Source organism: Lepidochelys kempii, chromosome 11 (assembly GCF_965140265.1).
Source record: "Lepidochelys kempii isolate rLepKem1 chromosome 11, rLepKem1.hap2, whole genome shotgun sequence".
NCBI lineage: Eukaryota > Metazoa > Chordata > Testudines > Cheloniidae > Lepidochelys > Lepidochelys kempii.
In genome coordinates, this window is record NC_133266.1 from 18,726,923 (window position 1) to 18,744,001 (window position 17,079).

At 38.4% G+C, this 17,079-nt stretch overlaps 1 protein-coding gene across 13 annotated transcripts in view; it reads left to right on the forward strand.

Annotated features, from left to right (window-relative positions):
* The window catches only part of R3HDM1 (R3H domain containing 1), a 167,092-nt gene extending 151,793 nt beyond the window's left edge, over positions 1-15,299 (forward strand). For all 13 annotated transcript variants that reach the window (XM_073305350.1, XM_073305337.1, XM_073305338.1 and 10 more), the window contains 6 exons: positions 1,073-1,176; positions 8,447-8,616; positions 8,844-8,994; positions 10,733-10,815; positions 11,597-11,681; positions 13,898-15,299. In XM_073305350.1, the coding sequence (XP_073161451.1) occupies positions 1,073-1,176; positions 8,447-8,616; positions 8,844-8,994; positions 10,733-10,815; positions 11,597-11,681; positions 13,898-14,262 (958 nt within the window). In that variant the 3' untranslated portion in view covers positions 14,263-15,299. The remainder of the gene's footprint in view (positions 1-1,072; positions 1,177-8,446; positions 8,617-8,843; positions 8,995-10,732; positions 10,816-11,596; positions 11,682-13,897) is intronic.
* Positions 15,300-17,079: the final 1,780 nt, after the last annotated feature.

Sequence of the window (17,079 nt, forward strand, 5' to 3'; positions counted from 1 at the left end):
GCCCTTTTTCACCTTGTGGAGGCCTTGATAGGAGAATTTGGGGGTGCCTAGAATTAGACTGTGAGGCAGGGTATTAAACAAAGTGAAAATGAACATGGAGAAGAGAGAGATCCACAATGTCCATCCTATATGGGCCTCTGTCCATCTATTTTACTTGTATACTTTATAATAATCATTCATGCCAAAAGCTATCACCATCTTCATTGTTTCTGCACTCATCGAAGTCAGCAAATTATTTATGGCCAAAATGTTGGTGGATTATGTCTTCCTGTCCTCTACATTTATTCTCGTTTACATTTACTAACAGACATTGTAATCTTTGGACCCAGGAGTCTGAAAACTTTCCTGGAGGACCTGTTCAATGCACACATTTTTGTATTTGAGCTTTCTTGCTTGTAGATAGGTTTTGTGTCACTAACAGTTTCTAAAATTATTCTTAAAATTAACAATATCTTTCAGAGCACAGACATGAAAAGATGTAGACTGCTGTTCTCTAAGTCCTGGTCCACACACCGTTCTTGTACAGCTAAACCTGTTGGGGATGAGGCTGTTTTTACAGGAAATAATTACATTTTTAAATTATATCTAATTTCTCTTTTTACAGAAATAATTATATAGTACAACCCCTAGTGTAGACACAGTTACACTGGTGTAAAGTTACCTTATCACCAGTAAAGTTTCTTCCCTTTCCTGGAAGGGAATACCAAAATAAAGCATCTTCATACTCATATCACTTCATCCCCACTAAGAGCTTATGCTACTTTAACTATACCAGTATAGTCAAAGTGATACAACTTTCTAGTGTAGACCAGGCATAAGTCATGAGGTGTGAAGAGTCCTGAAATTTCTTTTTTAGTCTCTGTTTTCAGAGAAAAGCAGATAATGCATATTATTAAAAAAAAAGCATTCTATTTTCTTTCAGGAATTGGTATAAAAATTCCATTTACCTGTATGTAGCATGTGTTGTCAACTAATTCAAAAGCCATGGTTGAAATATTGTGTGTGTGTATATATATATATATAAAATACTTTTTAATTCTCATTTATGTCACCTTCGTATTTTTTACTGCAGTTCATCAGTAGGATATTTGCAGCCTCCAGGATCAGAGCCAATGCAGTTTCCTAGAACATCTTCCCCGTGCAACTCACAGCAGCTTCAAGGACAACAGTGTACAGGTATGGGAATATAACTTTGGTGGTTGATGAAGTAAACAGAACTACATTTTCTGAATGACTAAGAAAAAGTTCTAGTTGTTATTATGCTGTGTATTTTGATAAATGCGGCTGAAAGGGGGCAATTTAGAATTAACCCATGCATTAACTTTATAGATATATTTTAAAACCAGCAGCTGATGTCACTAAGTTATACTGGGGATTTAATCTGATTTCTCACTTTTGTTTGCCTCATGTTATGGAAACTTATTAACAGTTTTTCTCTAAAATGTAATGACATATTTCAGTATGCCATGCTTGTATATGTGGTTGAGAGTTGACAGGAGAAAATTGAAAACACAAATTAAATTATTAATGAAGAGATCATTTTTGAAAGACAAGGGAGTTTACTGAAATATTTCTCCCTTACTATTTATAACTTGCAATACATCATAGTAATTATATGTGTTACAGTTTGGAACTTTAAAAAAAAGAAAAGAAAAGGAGGACTTGTGGCACCTTAGAGACTAACAAATGTATTAGAGCATAAGCTTTCATGAGCTACAGCTCACGTCATCGGATGCATACAGTGGAAAATATAGTCGGGAGATTTTTATATACTCAGAGAACATGAAACAATGGGTGTTACCATACAGACTGTAACAAGAGTGATCAGGAAAGGTGAGCTATTACCAGCAGGAGAGCGGGGGGGGAGGGGGACCTTTTGTAGTGATAATCAAGGTGGGCCATTTCCAGCAGTTTATTTCCCCTCCTACTGTTCTTGTAAACAAGGGGAAATAGTTTTACTTTGTGTAATGACACATCCACTCCCAGTCTTTATTCAAGCCTAAGTTAATTGTATCCAGTTTGCAAATTAATTCCAATTCAGCAGTCTCTCGTTGGAGTCACTTTTTGAAGTTTTTTTTGTTGAAGAATTGCCACTTTTAGGTCTGTAATCGAGTGACCAAAGAGACTGAAGTGTTCTCCGACTGGTTTTTGACTGTTATAATTCTTGACATCTGATTTGTGTCCATTTATTCTTTTACGTAGAGACTGTCCAGTTTGGTCAATATACATGGCAGAGGGGCATTGCTGGCACATGATGGCATATATCACATTGGTAGATGTGCAGGTGAACGAGCCTCTGATAGTGTGGCTGATCTGATTAGGCCCTATGATGGTGTCCCCTGACTAGATATTCTTGTAAACTGGTGGAAATGGCCCACCTTGATTATCACTACAAAAGGTTCCCCCTGCCCTGCTCTCCTGCTGGTAGTAGCTCACCTTTCCTGATCACTCTTGTTACAGTCTGTGTGATAACACCCATTGTTTCATGTTCTTTGTGTATATAAAATCTCCCGACTATATTTTCTACTGTATACATTCGATGAAGTGAACTGTAGCTCACGAAAGCTTATGCTCTAATATTTTTGTTAGTCTCTAAGGTGCCACAAGTACTCCTTTTTACGGATACAGACTAACACAGCTGCTACTCTGAAACTTGGAACTTTTGTGCAACTTCTGCTCAAATTCACTTTCCTAAATCTTGTTGGTTCCTATGGTTTTATATAGGCTGGGGTTCCACGTATGTTTTAAAAAGGAATAAAATTTAAATTATTGGTGGATCTCCTTAGAGTTATTCAATAGGGATGGTTGTCAATCTGTAAAGATGATTGTATCTCCTTCCAGCTGGCCATATAGTCTAGAATTGGGACATCTAAGTTTGAGACTTCATTTTGCACCTGATCCAGCAGAGGCTGGGTACATCATGGCAGCAGTGTACTTAGCTCCTGTGCTCAGGAGACAGATTCTAGACTTCATTAGTTGAACCAGGAACAACAATGGAGAAGTCATGCTGGGGGAGAGGTGTGGAAATAGTAGGCATTCTTCAAGCTATGGGCAGGGGGACAGTAATTTGTTCAACTAGAGGTGAAGGGGAACTAACTCCTCCCAGATTTGTATATGGTAGGCTTATTCATTGTTTTTACTTTCCTAGTTTATAACAACCATTCTGTCCAAAGAAGTATAGTAAGTTATCAAATTGTAATAGTTAGTCAGGTTATCAATTGTGTCTGTATGAAGTATACTCATTGTTTCCTTTATCCCCCACGGACCTTCCCTCCACTGATATAATTATAAACTTTAAAAAATGAAACTCCAGACAAAACAATGGCTAATTTCAGTGGCTTTATTGGGGGCAAGTTTCTCCAGATGAGAACATGATTTGGCAGAATCACCTAGCTAGATTAAACCACATTTCAGAATAAAATGGTGTGTTTGTGCATGTACTGAAATAAATAAATAAATCTGATTATTATAATAATAATAGTAGCAGTCGTATGGAGCTTTTCACATACAAAGTGTTTTACAAACCTTAGTTTGCGTTGTTGTAGCCATATTTGTCCCCAGAATATTAGAGACAAGGTGGGTGAGGATATATATATTTTTTTTATTAGACCAATTTTTGTTGGTGAAAAAGATGGGCTTTTAATCTTATACAGAGCACTTCTTCAGGTCTGGGAAAGGTACTCAGTGTCACAGCTGAATACAAGTTGGAACAGATTGTTTAGCATAAGTAGTTAACACATGTTGTAAGAGACCATTCAAAGTTAAGTGGCCAGTCATAGGACAAAAAAGGGGGGCTAGTGGGTTGCAGATTGTTGTAATAAGCCATAAATCCACTGTCTTCATTAAGTCCATGATTTTTATTGCCTAGTTAGAGGTATGATTTTAAGCTCTCGGCTTGTCTTTTGAAGGTGTTGTGCGGATTTCCTTTGAAGGTGAGAGATCATATATGGAGTGATCATTTTGTGAAACATGTTCACTCATGGGTAAGGCCCTGCTTAGTTTGCAATGTTGCAGAAATTGCAGATCCCGCAATATTCTACTTCCACTGCAGTTTTGACAGCAGGAGCCCCTGCTCTTAGACCCAGGCAGCCAACAGCGGGACCCCCACTGTCAGCCCCGGACGTCTGCTGTCAGCCCTGGGCTCCTGCGCTCAGCTCCAGGTGGCCAACAGCGGGAGCCCCTGCTGTCAGCCCCAGGCTCCTGCTCTCCACCCTGGACAGCCAACAGCAGAAAATCACGGAAAAGTAATAATGGACCTTATTACTGCAAATAATAATGTCGATTATTACTTTCCTGTGATTTTCCATGGCTTGTCTGCAACTCCGCCACAACTTTTTTTGACAATCATCCCGCTATTGAAGTAAGGCCTTACTCATGGTGTTTGTCTTTTTATAATGTCTCTGTGTGATTGCCTGGTGTCACCTACTTAGTTTTTTGGGTATATAATGCACTGGATGAGGTACACCACATGTTGGGGTGGGCCTAGTGGGACCCATGAGTTTTGAAAGGTGTGTTATGGGGGTATTTATGATCACAGTAGTGGAGATATGTCTGCAGGTTTTGCATCTGTTTTTCTGGCAGAGTCTGGTGCAGCTTTGAATTGGTGTGTCTCAGTCTGTGAAGAGCTTGCTTCTGATGAGCTTGGTGGGTACAAAGACCAGAAGATGGAGTTCAGGAAAGATTTCCTTGAGGACGTGGTCACCATCAAGTATGGAGTTGTAATTGTTTGATGATACCCCATATGGTGTCCAGTGTGACAACTAAGGGTGTGCTGTCAGAAAGGTTTTTTTTCCCCTCTATTGAAGCAGTGTATTTGGGGTAGATATGTGAGTGTTGTTGCTGTATCGGGGTGGAGGGGGTGACCTCAAGGATGGTGTTCTGAAGGAGATTGTTGATGTAGCAGAGTTTCTGGAGGAAGTAGGTTTTGTCCTGGAGGAACCTGGTCCTTTGTGTGGTGATGAATCCTGATATGCCTTCAGTAAGAGTGCCATGGCCAGATGGGATAGGTCTACCTGGGTTCCCTTGTTTGTGTATCTTGGGAAGCATGTAGATGGTCTCTGGGGTGGGTTCATGGGGGATGAGGATGCGGAGTTTCTTTTCGAGGTGTTCGGGGAAGGATTAGAGGTTATTCTTAAATTCTTTGGTGAATTGTGCTGTGGAGTCATCTTTATAGTGGTGTCAGAGTTTTTGGTTGGCCTTATTAACATAGTCATCACAGTTGAAGACGATGATGGCACCACCTTTTCTGTTGGTTTGATCACTATCTGGTGGTTGGATTTCAGGGACTGTATAGCTGTCCTCTTAGCGGTGGAGAGATTGTGATATGTTTAAGGATTTCACAGACAATTTTTTTCCTGAAGCTGTTGATGTAATGATAAAATGTGTGGTTTCGTCGGTTTTGGGGTGTCCAGTCAGATGATTAATTTTTCCTATGAATTGGTAGGGGCTGGCAGTTGTGGGTTGTCATGATTGTTGCAAAATAATCTGTTGAGGTAGAGACAGTGAAAGAAGTCTTTTCTAGTTCTTCATAAGTTAGTATGATATCAGGTTTTGTGATAGGTGCAGAAGTTCAGTCCCCTGGAGAGTACAGATAATTCAGATCCAGTTAGGGGTAGTCTTGATGATAAATTGATGACATTGGAGTGTTGTTTAGTATCCGTATGGTGGTCCTGGTACTCCGGTTTCTTCCAAAGGTGTTCAGTGGGTTATGGCGTGCTGTAGAAGCTTTAACTTCTTGATTTTGCGTTGGATAGCTGTCATAGGGGTTTTTTTGATAATTGTTTTGAGTTAAAGTTTACAACTGAACGTTGACTTAATATAGCTTTGAAACTTTACTCTGCAGAAGAAAAATGCTGCTTTAAACCATCTTAATTTAAATGAAACACAGTTTCCTTACCTTATCAATTCTTTTTTAAAGTTTCGCTTTATTTTTTTTAGTAGTTCACGTTTAACACAGTACTGTATTATAGTTGTAGGGTGGTTCTGCTGCTGTCTGACTGCGTACTTCCAGCTCCAAATGAGGTGCGTGGTTGACCAGTCAGTTGGTAACTCTGGTGTTCATAACTCTGAGGTTCTATTGTAGACAAGTTTAGAACTGAGATTAGAAATATCTCATATAAATATCAGTCCTAGGAACAGACCAGTTGCTCACACTCCTCTCTTTGAGAGCCATTGCCCTATAAACTGTTTCATATGAGAAGTTTGTTGGATAATTTTTATACCCCTTTCTAATATTAAGCTTAGTGTAATAAAAATCAGCTCTTCTTCTCTTGACTGTATAGGCTCTACAGGATTGACAGGAGTAGAAAGAAACAAATGCTTTTGATTTTGTTTTTGTCAGAAAATGGGACTGAGTACTTACAGGGAGCACAGAGTCACTTCTTGTGTTAGAGAAGCATTTTTAGGTAGTGAAACTTTTATGTTTAGAGAAGCTGTGTTAGGTAACTTTTAGAGGTTTTATAAAAAAATTTTTTTTTCCTCAGTCTGAGTCTCAGCAGTTGGACTCCTAGTGCTAAGGGAGTCTGTCTGAACAGATGGAGAGTTACAAAAATAATCCCAGTAAAATATGTGACATATAGACACTGCATATGTCATGATCTGTAATTCAGAGGTTTAATTGGCAAACTTTCAGGATGAAATGCAGTCTTCATTTATGCCTTTGCCACTTCAAAATTATGCTTCCATGACAACCATGCCCAATAAAATCTTTATACAGTCCCATCATATAGGTTTCAGAATAGCAGCCATGTTAGTCTGTATCTGCAAAAAGAACAGGAGTACTTGTGGCACCTTAGAGGCTTAATTAGCCTCTTACAGTTTGTATGGCAACTTCCACCTTCTCTGTATGTGTGTGTATATATATATATCTTCTTACTATATGTTCCATTCTGTGTATCCGATGAAGTGGGCTATAGCTCATGCTATATGCTATACGAAAGCTTATGCATTAATAAATTTGTTAGTCTCTAAGGTGCCACAAGTACTCCCATCATATATTCTCCCTATATATATAGTTGCATATTTATATTATGTACATTATGATATACATATGATATTTGTTGCTGCATGGTCTGGAGGTTACAGCAACAGCACTAAATCAACGGTTCTACGTTCTATTCCCTATATTGTCATTTGACTCCCTTAGTGGCCTTGGTCAAGTCACAAACCACTCTGTGACTTAGTTTCCTCATTTTTAAAACATGGATACTACTTCCCTGACATTGTAAAGTGCTTTTTGAGCTGAGGCTGGAAGAAAATTTAGATGTGCAAAATATTATTTTTACTTCATTTATTTTGATGTTTAGTGTTAATCATTTATAGAACTTCATGTAGAGTACTAGTAAACATTTCATAGCATAGTATATTTTGTAAAAATAATGTAGTCTTAGTAATATGAGACCTCACCATAAAACCCTGCAATTAATTATTTGTTTAGAAATGTGGCCAAACCATTGGGCATTTTGTGAGAGTTAACTGATCTGTTGCGTAGTGAAGTGGAAACAATAAGCAACTATTTTTGGTAGCTTCCCAATTTAAAAATGCGTCTTCCAAAATATACAGTAACACCAATCAAATAAAAGCAGTTTGTGGTAAAATGTGTGGATTGTGGTCTCTATGGCTCTTTATAAAGATGGACAATTAAAATAAATTCTTACATGAAACCATTTGCCTTATTCTAGGGTTGCCAACTTTCTAATCGCGCTAAACCGACCACCCTTGCCCCTTCCCTGAGGTCCCTCCATTTCCCCCCCCTTTGTCGCTTCCTCTCCCCCACCCTCACTCACTCGCTCATTTTCACCGGCCTATCTGTAAATGAGGATGTTAGCCTCACTTGAGTGTTAGGGATTAATCCAGCTTCCTCTGATGCAAAGCACTATATAAGAGTTAAATATTATGCTTGTTTTTTTACTGGTGACTTTTCTTAAAAAGAAGACACTGAGCATATCGTTGCTAATTGCCATGAAGCATAATGGACAGTTTTTATTTTTATCCAGCTACTTTTGCCTAATGTACAGCATTCCTTGACACTGGCTTAGACTTCAATTTTTAATAATTTGGTTTTTTGCTTTACATATTCACCTGTCTTCAAGTAACGATTGCTCTAATGATTGTTCAGAAAATAAAACCATGGTAAATTTAGAGCATTTTCAACTACTGCTTGATAGAACAATTTGCTTAGAAAATGTTTGAATAATGATATTAAAAGTGTCAATAGCTCAACTCATCTTTACAAATCCTGCTATCTCCCTTTTAAGTGATCTATAAGGATTTTATTTGGTAGCGGAAATAAAATATTCTACAGAAGACAAATCCCTGTATTTTCAAAAACCAGCAACCTATTATCTCACTAGCTGTTTTTTGTCACTTTCCTAATTTTCAGTAAATAAAGCACGAGTTGCATAATGAAGTAATTTCTAACAATAGCCTCCCACTTTTTGTTTTGTAGCGGTAGCTCCACCACCAGGTGGAGGAGTAGTAATGATGCAGCTGAATATACCCAACAATCCTCAGCCTCGAACCCATTCACCTCCTCAATGGAAACAAAATAAATATTATTGTGACCATCAAAGAGGACAGAAATCCACAGAGTTTAGCACTTTAGACAGTGCTACACAGGTATGATTTGGTTTTTTCTCTGAGATCATTTGTATTATGAACCTTGTATTTAAAAAGAGAATTCATTTCTGGAGAGGAACAAAATAAATCCAGTGCTTGTCAAATAGTAATATTAATGTTGTTGTGTCCAGGATTTTAATATTGTAAATATGTGATATAGTCAAGTAAATAAATTTAAAATCACAGACTTCTCAGGGACCAATATCTCTGTGTCATGTTTACTCTAGTTACAGCACAGTCCTCAACTAAATAGTCCTGCCACCTCACCAGCCCAATCACCAGCACCAGTTCAACTATCAAACATGAAAAACCTCCGTCCCACGTTAACACCTCTTTCTATTGTGTCCCAATTTTCTAGATCTTTTGTCCCTGGACAAGGTAAGATTCTTAGCTAACTGAAATATATGTAAAAAATACATGAATATTCCAGGTTTTTTCAATTTTCATCAGTTTTGAGGGCGAATTGTGATTGATTTTTAATGTTTTTGCCAGTGTGTTCAAAAAATGTATTCCTTGAATTATTTTAAAAAATAACTTTATGCTTCCATACCCTCCTTTGTCCCAAATAAAATAAAAAAGCCATGAACTTCATGCTAGTAATGAGGGGGTTTAGAACCATGCAGCTCCTTCTTCATAAATAACTTTCAGCACTAAGGAATTGTAAATTTGGGATATATTTGCTTTAAAGTGTTATATTGAAACCACAAACCTTAATATACTGTCACAACTGATGTTATTTTTAGGGATAGAAAAGATTGGTCAGTCCTATATGCCTACCCATTGCACTAGGTGGGCATGACATGGTACATGGGAAGGAGAAGTAGAAATGTAGGATAAGATAAACTGCCTTTTCACCAGACTGTTCATTCTTTATCCTCAATCCATTGATTAATCCACTGATTGAGCCACTACTTTTTAGATCAAAGAGTTATGTTTTGTACACTGCCCAGAACAGTGAAACAGGACCCTCTAGACATGACCACAGTAATGTTACTAATAATTGATATAGAGCTGTTAGGTAGTGACCTCCCATCATTATCATCAATGGACCAGGAAGTAGAGAGTCCTGCCATCTCTATCCTTTGGTCCTGCCATGCTCACACAATTAATATTTTCTCAGAGAAACTCCTTATAAAAGACCATGAGCAGAACCTGCTGCCATCATTTTAATGGAAGAGCAATGAGTATGGCATTTTCACTGATTAGAGACATGACTGTTCTTCTGTCTCATGGCAAGACAGCTGATTCACAGTGTTCAAATAACCAAGTCCAGATTAGTGAGCCAGCGAATAGCACATAACAATTGATTAGGTAGCTAAAAAGTTTATTTGATTAGTTGCTGCTACCTGTCAGAAACTGAAGGGTAGATGCAGCTCTGGAATTTTAGAATAATGGGTGTGATATGTGGAAATAGTCTGCAGGCAGAAAAATTAAATTCTTTATTGCCTCCCTTTTCAGAAATAAATCTTATTTATTTTTGAACATATTGTCTACAGTGGCTACGTTCCCTAATAAATTACAAGTGTGTGCTAACTTTTACATAAATGTTAGATTACTCATTGTCAATCATGTCTCAACTTCCTTAGTCCCTTTTCATAATCTGTAAAGATTTCTATTCAGTCACCTTACAGACCCCTCAAGTGGATGGGAATTTCAAGATGTGAGTAGCATTGGGCCAGGGGGGAGCTGTGCACATGCTATTTGAAACACTGCAACAAATTTTAATCTTATTAAAACTCTTTGAGGAGATTTGAATCTAGATGAGACTATGGCAGAGAAACCAAAGAACATAAGTGCTTTCTATAACCTTTAAAAATACATTTTTTTAAATATAAGGAGCCCTGTGTCTGCGACTTCTGAACTTGATAGTTTGTGCTCAGTCGATTATTTCCCCACAAGTTTACCATTGTCTGGTGAATTCTTAAAGTGCTTTTTCTTTCTTAAGATGCCAACTCTTGTATTTTTTCTGATAATAATCACATTACAATTATTTCCTTGTATACATTCATTCTACTTTGTATATCATATTTGTGTGGTGTAGACTGTTAAGAGCATTTAGAAAGAGGTTTTATATTAAACCAAGAAAAAGCATTAAGACTATTTTTCTCATCTTCAGGAGATGCCAGATACCCATTGCTCGGCCAGCCACTGCAATATAACCCTCCACCTTTATTACATGGACATGTAACAGGCCAACAGGTATGAACAAGTGCCAACTCCTGGGCATGTGTACACCATGTTAGTCTGTACCACTTGGGCTGTAAATTCTAGTGCAGTGGTTTTCAACCTGTGGTCCGTGGACCCTGGGGATACACAGACTATGTCTAAGGGGTCCGCAAAAGGTTGTCATTACCATAGAACAGTAGTTTTCAACCTGTGGGCTACGGGAGAAATGGGGTCAGGGCGCCGGGGCTTGCTCTGCCAGACCGGTGCTCCAGCCAGGGAGCAAGGTGGAGCTGTGGGGGCTTGCTTCTCCTACCCCGCACTCCAGCTGGGGAGTGAGGTGAGGATGCGGGGGCTTGCTCTGCCCGCCTGCCTGGTGCTCCAGCCGGGAGGTCAGGCAGGTTGGGGCGTGGGGGTGCCCATATTTTCAGGGTCCCTGAGCCCAGGCCCCACTGGCCCAGTGGCTAATCTGCCACTGTCATTATACTGTATTAAAACCATGCAAATAATACCTATTATCATGGTGTATATTACACCTAACATATATGTATTGGCTAACATGCTACTTTCACCTTTTCCTCCTATTTGCCCTCATACCAGGGACTGAACATGCTTTTGTGCAATAGTGCTAGGCTACAGGAATGACACTGGACCCAGAAATCTGGCCCTCTTCTGTACTATCATAGTGTAGCACACTAACTACAGCACTCGGGGACAATCGTTCATAATTTGTAACCCTTGTTACTTGTAACTCAGATGTAACTTTTAATATTACAAATGTAATCATTCTAACTATGTGATGTTTATCTGAGCTTAGTGTCAACCTGGACACAGACATGGAAGCAGAGGAAGGAAACCAGCTAAGAAGGCCGCTTCAGCAGATCTTGGTGCAGGGGAACCAGGTATGTAATTGTTGGGTGATGGTGCAGTCTGAGAGAAATGTTGAATCAAAAACTGAAGCAGTGAGAAAGCATTATTCTAATTTATTTATTGTATTATTCAAACCTGTGTAGGGGAATGGGACTGTGACATCTGATGCAGAATTGGATACGTAACAGAGAGGACTGGATATTAATGGGATGCATGAGAGTAGGAGTTGCCTATGTTGGTGTTGTGTATCTGTGTAGTTAAAGTCGGGGGGGTCCCAGCAGAGAGGAGGTGGTCTGGGGTCATAGGGATTTCAACAGTGACAAAGGCTGTCTATAAGGGTTTAATGTCTGGAAAATATCTGCATGTAGAGTGCAGCAAAATAGTGTGCACGGATGTTGAGAGGGGGAGTGTCTGTAGGAGTTGATTACATGGGATCTCTTGAAGGTGTAGCAGTATGGAAGGTGCTTGTAGGGGGTACAGCAATGTCAATGGATATCTGTTTGGAAGCATAGGGGGTTGTCTGAGGAGTTTGCAGAAAAATGGATGTCTGTGTGGTGGCATTGTGTGTATGTGAGACTTGCAGCAGAATGGGAGTGTCTGGGGCAGCTGCAGAAGTGCCAAAGGGAAACGGAGCTCCAAAGCATGAAAGTTGGTACAATTAATGAGTGAGATAAAGTAGGAGAGGGAGGGATGAAGAGTATAAAAGGGAAGGAAGGTGAAGTGTGAATCAAAGGAAGGTAAGAATAAACAGTAACTGGGCAAAGAGGGAGACGGTAAACAGAGGAAAAGATGGGAATGGAGGGAATGAAGAAACTGTTGTTCAAAAGAAAACAGAGAGGAAGAGAGAACCAGAGTAAACAGTAGATAGGGAAAAACATAGAAAAGAGAAGGGAAAAGAAAACCAAGGGAGACACAGTAAGTAAAATTATTTAATATAAAAGTTAATACCAAAATATTTGTAAGTTACATGTTTAATATAATACAAAATTCTTCCATAACTGCCCTTAGCTTACCAGAACTATGAATGTAATACATCAACTAAATTCATTCCTGATTTACATATTTTTTTTCCTGACAAATCAGAACACTGCATTTGTTGCCAATAAATATGATGGGTGGAACAAAGGTACAACCTCTCTCCATTGTGCAGACCACGGGCAACAAGTGCTACCCAATAAATGGGGCAGGGCATGGCCAGAATACTAGGACTGTGTTCCATTGACTGTTCAAAATCTATTTCTCTGTTGGGTTGTTAGGCCCTGAAAGGAGATTTGGGGGAGAGTTCCTTTTGACTGGACAAGATCAGGTGCACAAGGGGGAAACTAACATCCTCCTTCCCCCAGCTGGCATTATTTGCTTTTTGACAATATATATATTGAACTTAGTTCTGTCTGTGACACCTTGAATAAATCATTTAAGTTCCTCAGTTTATCTATATGTGAAATGGGTACTGTGAGGTTTAATTTTTGTAAATCATTTTGAAATCCTCAGATAAATGATTTTTTTGTGATGGCAAAGAATTGTTTTGTGTATTACCACCAACTCTCTTTGTGGATCAGTGAATACAGAAGGGAGCTGGGCTGCTTTCCTTAGGTAGTCACTGCCATGAGAGCAGATAGCCAAAGCTGTGTTTTCCTGTAAGTTTTACATCGCTGTGAGTGAAGCAAGTCACGGTTCTCACTGTCTCACATTTTTATTGCAACCGTATTTTTTATCCCATTAATAGATCATCCAAGTGTTAGTGCAGGAAGGATTCACGCTACAACTTGCTGCTAACTACAAGTTCATGCAGATAAGCCCTTAAGTCAGAACTGAGGATTTAAGACTAACTGTTCTTAGGGAGCCTGCTGATGCGCACAGTTACTGCACTTTGATCTACCGTACTATGAAACGGTAAGGTATGCATCAGCAGGGTCCCTATGGGCAGCAGGATGGAATAGACTCTCACCCCAGCTTGCTGCAAACTAAATGTTCATGTAAGATAAACTCTTATTATTTAGTGCCTGGTACTACCTTTTAGCCTGCATGCTTAACTCCAGTTGAACGCACTTGGAACTTGAATAGTTTTGATGTTCAGTGCCATAAAGACTTTTTAAAAATAGTAGAAGCAGAATGTATGTTTGTTTGACAGAATTAATTTCACATCTGATGTAGTTTTCACATCTAATGTAACTTCACTATTTTATGTAAGATTGAATCCTTGTTAAATGTAATGACCAGTTTTAATTCTACATATTTCTTGTTTCAGTTGTTGGAAAAGTCTTAGAAATTACTGAACTGCCAGAAGGAATAACTCGTATGGAAGCTGAAAAACTATTTGGAGAACTTTTTAAAGTTGGTGCCAAGATTCGGTGGCTAAGGAATCCCCAGTGTCTACAGACACAACAGCAACACCAACATCGTTATTGTGGCAGTGGAGATAGTAATGTGAACACTGAACCCTCCAAACCTAGTGACTTGGCCTCCACATATACAGTTCTAGCTACGTTCCCTACAATGTCAGCAGCCCAAAATGCACTGAAGAAACAAAGTAACTCAGCTAACAAGTTTAGGCTGAGAACAAGCAAGAAGCACTATGAGTTTCATATTCTGGAAAGGGCTAGTTCTCAGTAGCAGCTACATTGTTGGACATTCAGCCTTTATTAGTTCCATGTCCGTCTCTTCTCTACTTGATTGGCTTGATGTTACAGGGTTTCTGTTATCTTCATAGAGACTCCTGGAATGTGTTCTCATATGACATTATAGCCTTGGAAGAATAATCCAGTGATCCAGCAAGAAGAAGAAGAAAAATAGATATAAAGTTAATCCCACACAACTGTAAGAATCCATTCTGACAAGATATAGAGAGGCAGCTTTCTATGAGGAATGCTGTTAAAATGCCCCTTACTTTTATAATAGTTATGTTTTATATTTCTGAATTCTTGTATCAGATCCAAATCTCTATTGTACAGCAAACTTTTGTTCATAATGAATACCCATATTCAGATTTATATTTTGTAATCCCTTTTCACAGCCAGCACACAGCTATCCATTTTAGGGCAGAGGGCTTGGGGAGGAATGGGGTAATGGAAGGGAGAATAATTAAGAAATTTACACTGTTTTCTAGCCAACTACACACAAGTCTCCAATTAACATATTTCTCTTCCCGTTTCTTTTTCAAATAAAGCAATTTCAATAACTTCTAAACTCCGTACACAGTTCTTTCAAGATTCACTCAGTGTGAAAGATAATTACAAATAAATTATATTCTTGAACTCATTTCTAATCAAACAGGTTAGCATAAGTATTAAAGTGGAATATGAATATGTCTAAACTACAAAGAATGTTCATTGAAGCCAATTTGTTTGTAGTAAAAGGGTGAAGACACTAAAAGGTATCTTCCCCCAAATGACAAAATGTTTGCACTTTGTGTTTCCACTGGTATAAATCTTTTTCTTTGCACTCTAGGATAATTGTGTTAAATAAGTGCTGGACCCTTCTTAAGTCATTTAAATATGTTTTCATCATTTGCAGAGGATCACTGGACATCAGAAGTTTCATTGCACATACAAACAATCTTTTTTCAATTTCTGTGTAATTTGCAAGGCTGTACAATGTGTGCTGATGCAAGCCTTTTTTCAGTTCAAGAAAATAAATGTTTACAAAAACTTTTTCCAGTGCATTTGTTTAAATTATAGGACTGCTTGAAACCTAAGTGAATCCATATTATGCCATTTTGCAAGTTTTCCTCATATTAAACAGAGTTTAACAGAACTTAGTTTACAACTTGCCTAATGAGAGCCAGACCAAAAAAAACTACCTTTTGTCCAGATCTACTCTCCTGTCTATGATATGGTTAATTAAGACTTGGTGCATACTTTAGAAAGCAAATCTTGCAGCATTACACATAATTTATATGTAATCACTGTTCTTTTCATCTTTCGATATAGGTATGTGCTTCTATCACAAGTAATCATAGAAGAGGAAGGCTTTAAGTGGGAATTTAAATGAGGATATGATGATGGGTTTATGAATGATGGAGACAGGAACTTCTTTTATGACTCTGGGAGATGGTGCCAGGGGACAGAGGTGGCAGAGTAAATAGAAAGCTGGTTACAGCCTTGTCTATTAAAAAAAGAAAAAAAAAAAGGCTACCGTTTCTCTGCGGTATTTTTCTAATGAATAAATGTGCCGGACAAAGCCTCGCAGCATTTCCACATAGATTTTATATCACAAATTAAAACATAAACTGATCGTGTCAAGTCAAGATACACACCAAAAAATAGCAAATAGAATTTAAATCCCACCCCTTGCATGCTAATACTGTGACTATCCACAAGAGGTCAGATTCATTTAGATGGAAGATCATGCCCGCATATTCGAAGATTCTGCTTATGGCCTCCAAGTATTTACCAAACTGGATATGCAGGTTTTCCCACATTGCAATAAAAAATGGCCTTTAGAATAGGACCAGATAAAATTTAACTTGTATCTAACCTGTTTCCCTGAAAGTGTGTTTTCTTGACATTACCTGAGAGAGCCCAAGTGGTCTTGATATCCAAACCCCACTTACTTCCACTGTGAAGAGAGATTGAAAAGAGAAGTAAGGCATAGGAAGAGCAGCTGACCTGCTTAGTGATTTGTGGCTAGGCTCCACAAATGAGGAAGGTCAACACCCTACTCTCCCAGATGCTGTAGGATGTAGCATTCTGCAGGTCTTTAGGACATTCAGCAGTGTCACTGGGCTTCTACAACATGGAGGCCTGCAAATTAAGTTTCAAAGCATGGCTCAGGCATTGGTGTGCACATGGGAAGTTAATTCTGTCAAACTGAGAAAAGCATTAATTGAGCTTGAGATATAAAATTGGATGCTTATTCACCCAACCTATAAACCAAACATCTGTACCCAAGCTGGAATAATGAATTGTTAGCTTTTATGTTTCTGTACTCAGTTATTCCTTAAAATGTCACATTTACCATGTAAATTGTTTTGAGCATTCTGCTGTTTGCTATAATTAATCTTGTGGGAACGTGTTTGATTGTAGGCTTGATTTGTTCTCCATATGTCTTGTGGACTTATGCACAGGAGATAGTCTCTCTTCATAATTAAGATTGCAACTAATTTCCATTATAAAGTCCAGTGCTAGCTGTAATATAATATTTGCTTAGAAAATCGGTTTGGCCTGGAAAGAGTTGCATTTCGTCCTAAAACCAAGGAGGAGTTTACATAAAGTTTGAAGGAAACTGGTCAAATCACTTTTCCATTACATGTAATTAAAAATCACCCTGATCTGAAATTTTCATTTTAGTCTATTTCTTAAGTCTCCTTCAGTTCTTGTGCCAACCTTGTCAATGTTCCCACAGTTAAATCTCCTGGAAAGTTGATGTGCTGGTTATATCTGAAGGAAATCCTTCACAATTAAGCAAAAAATGTTTTTGTTCTGGATAGTT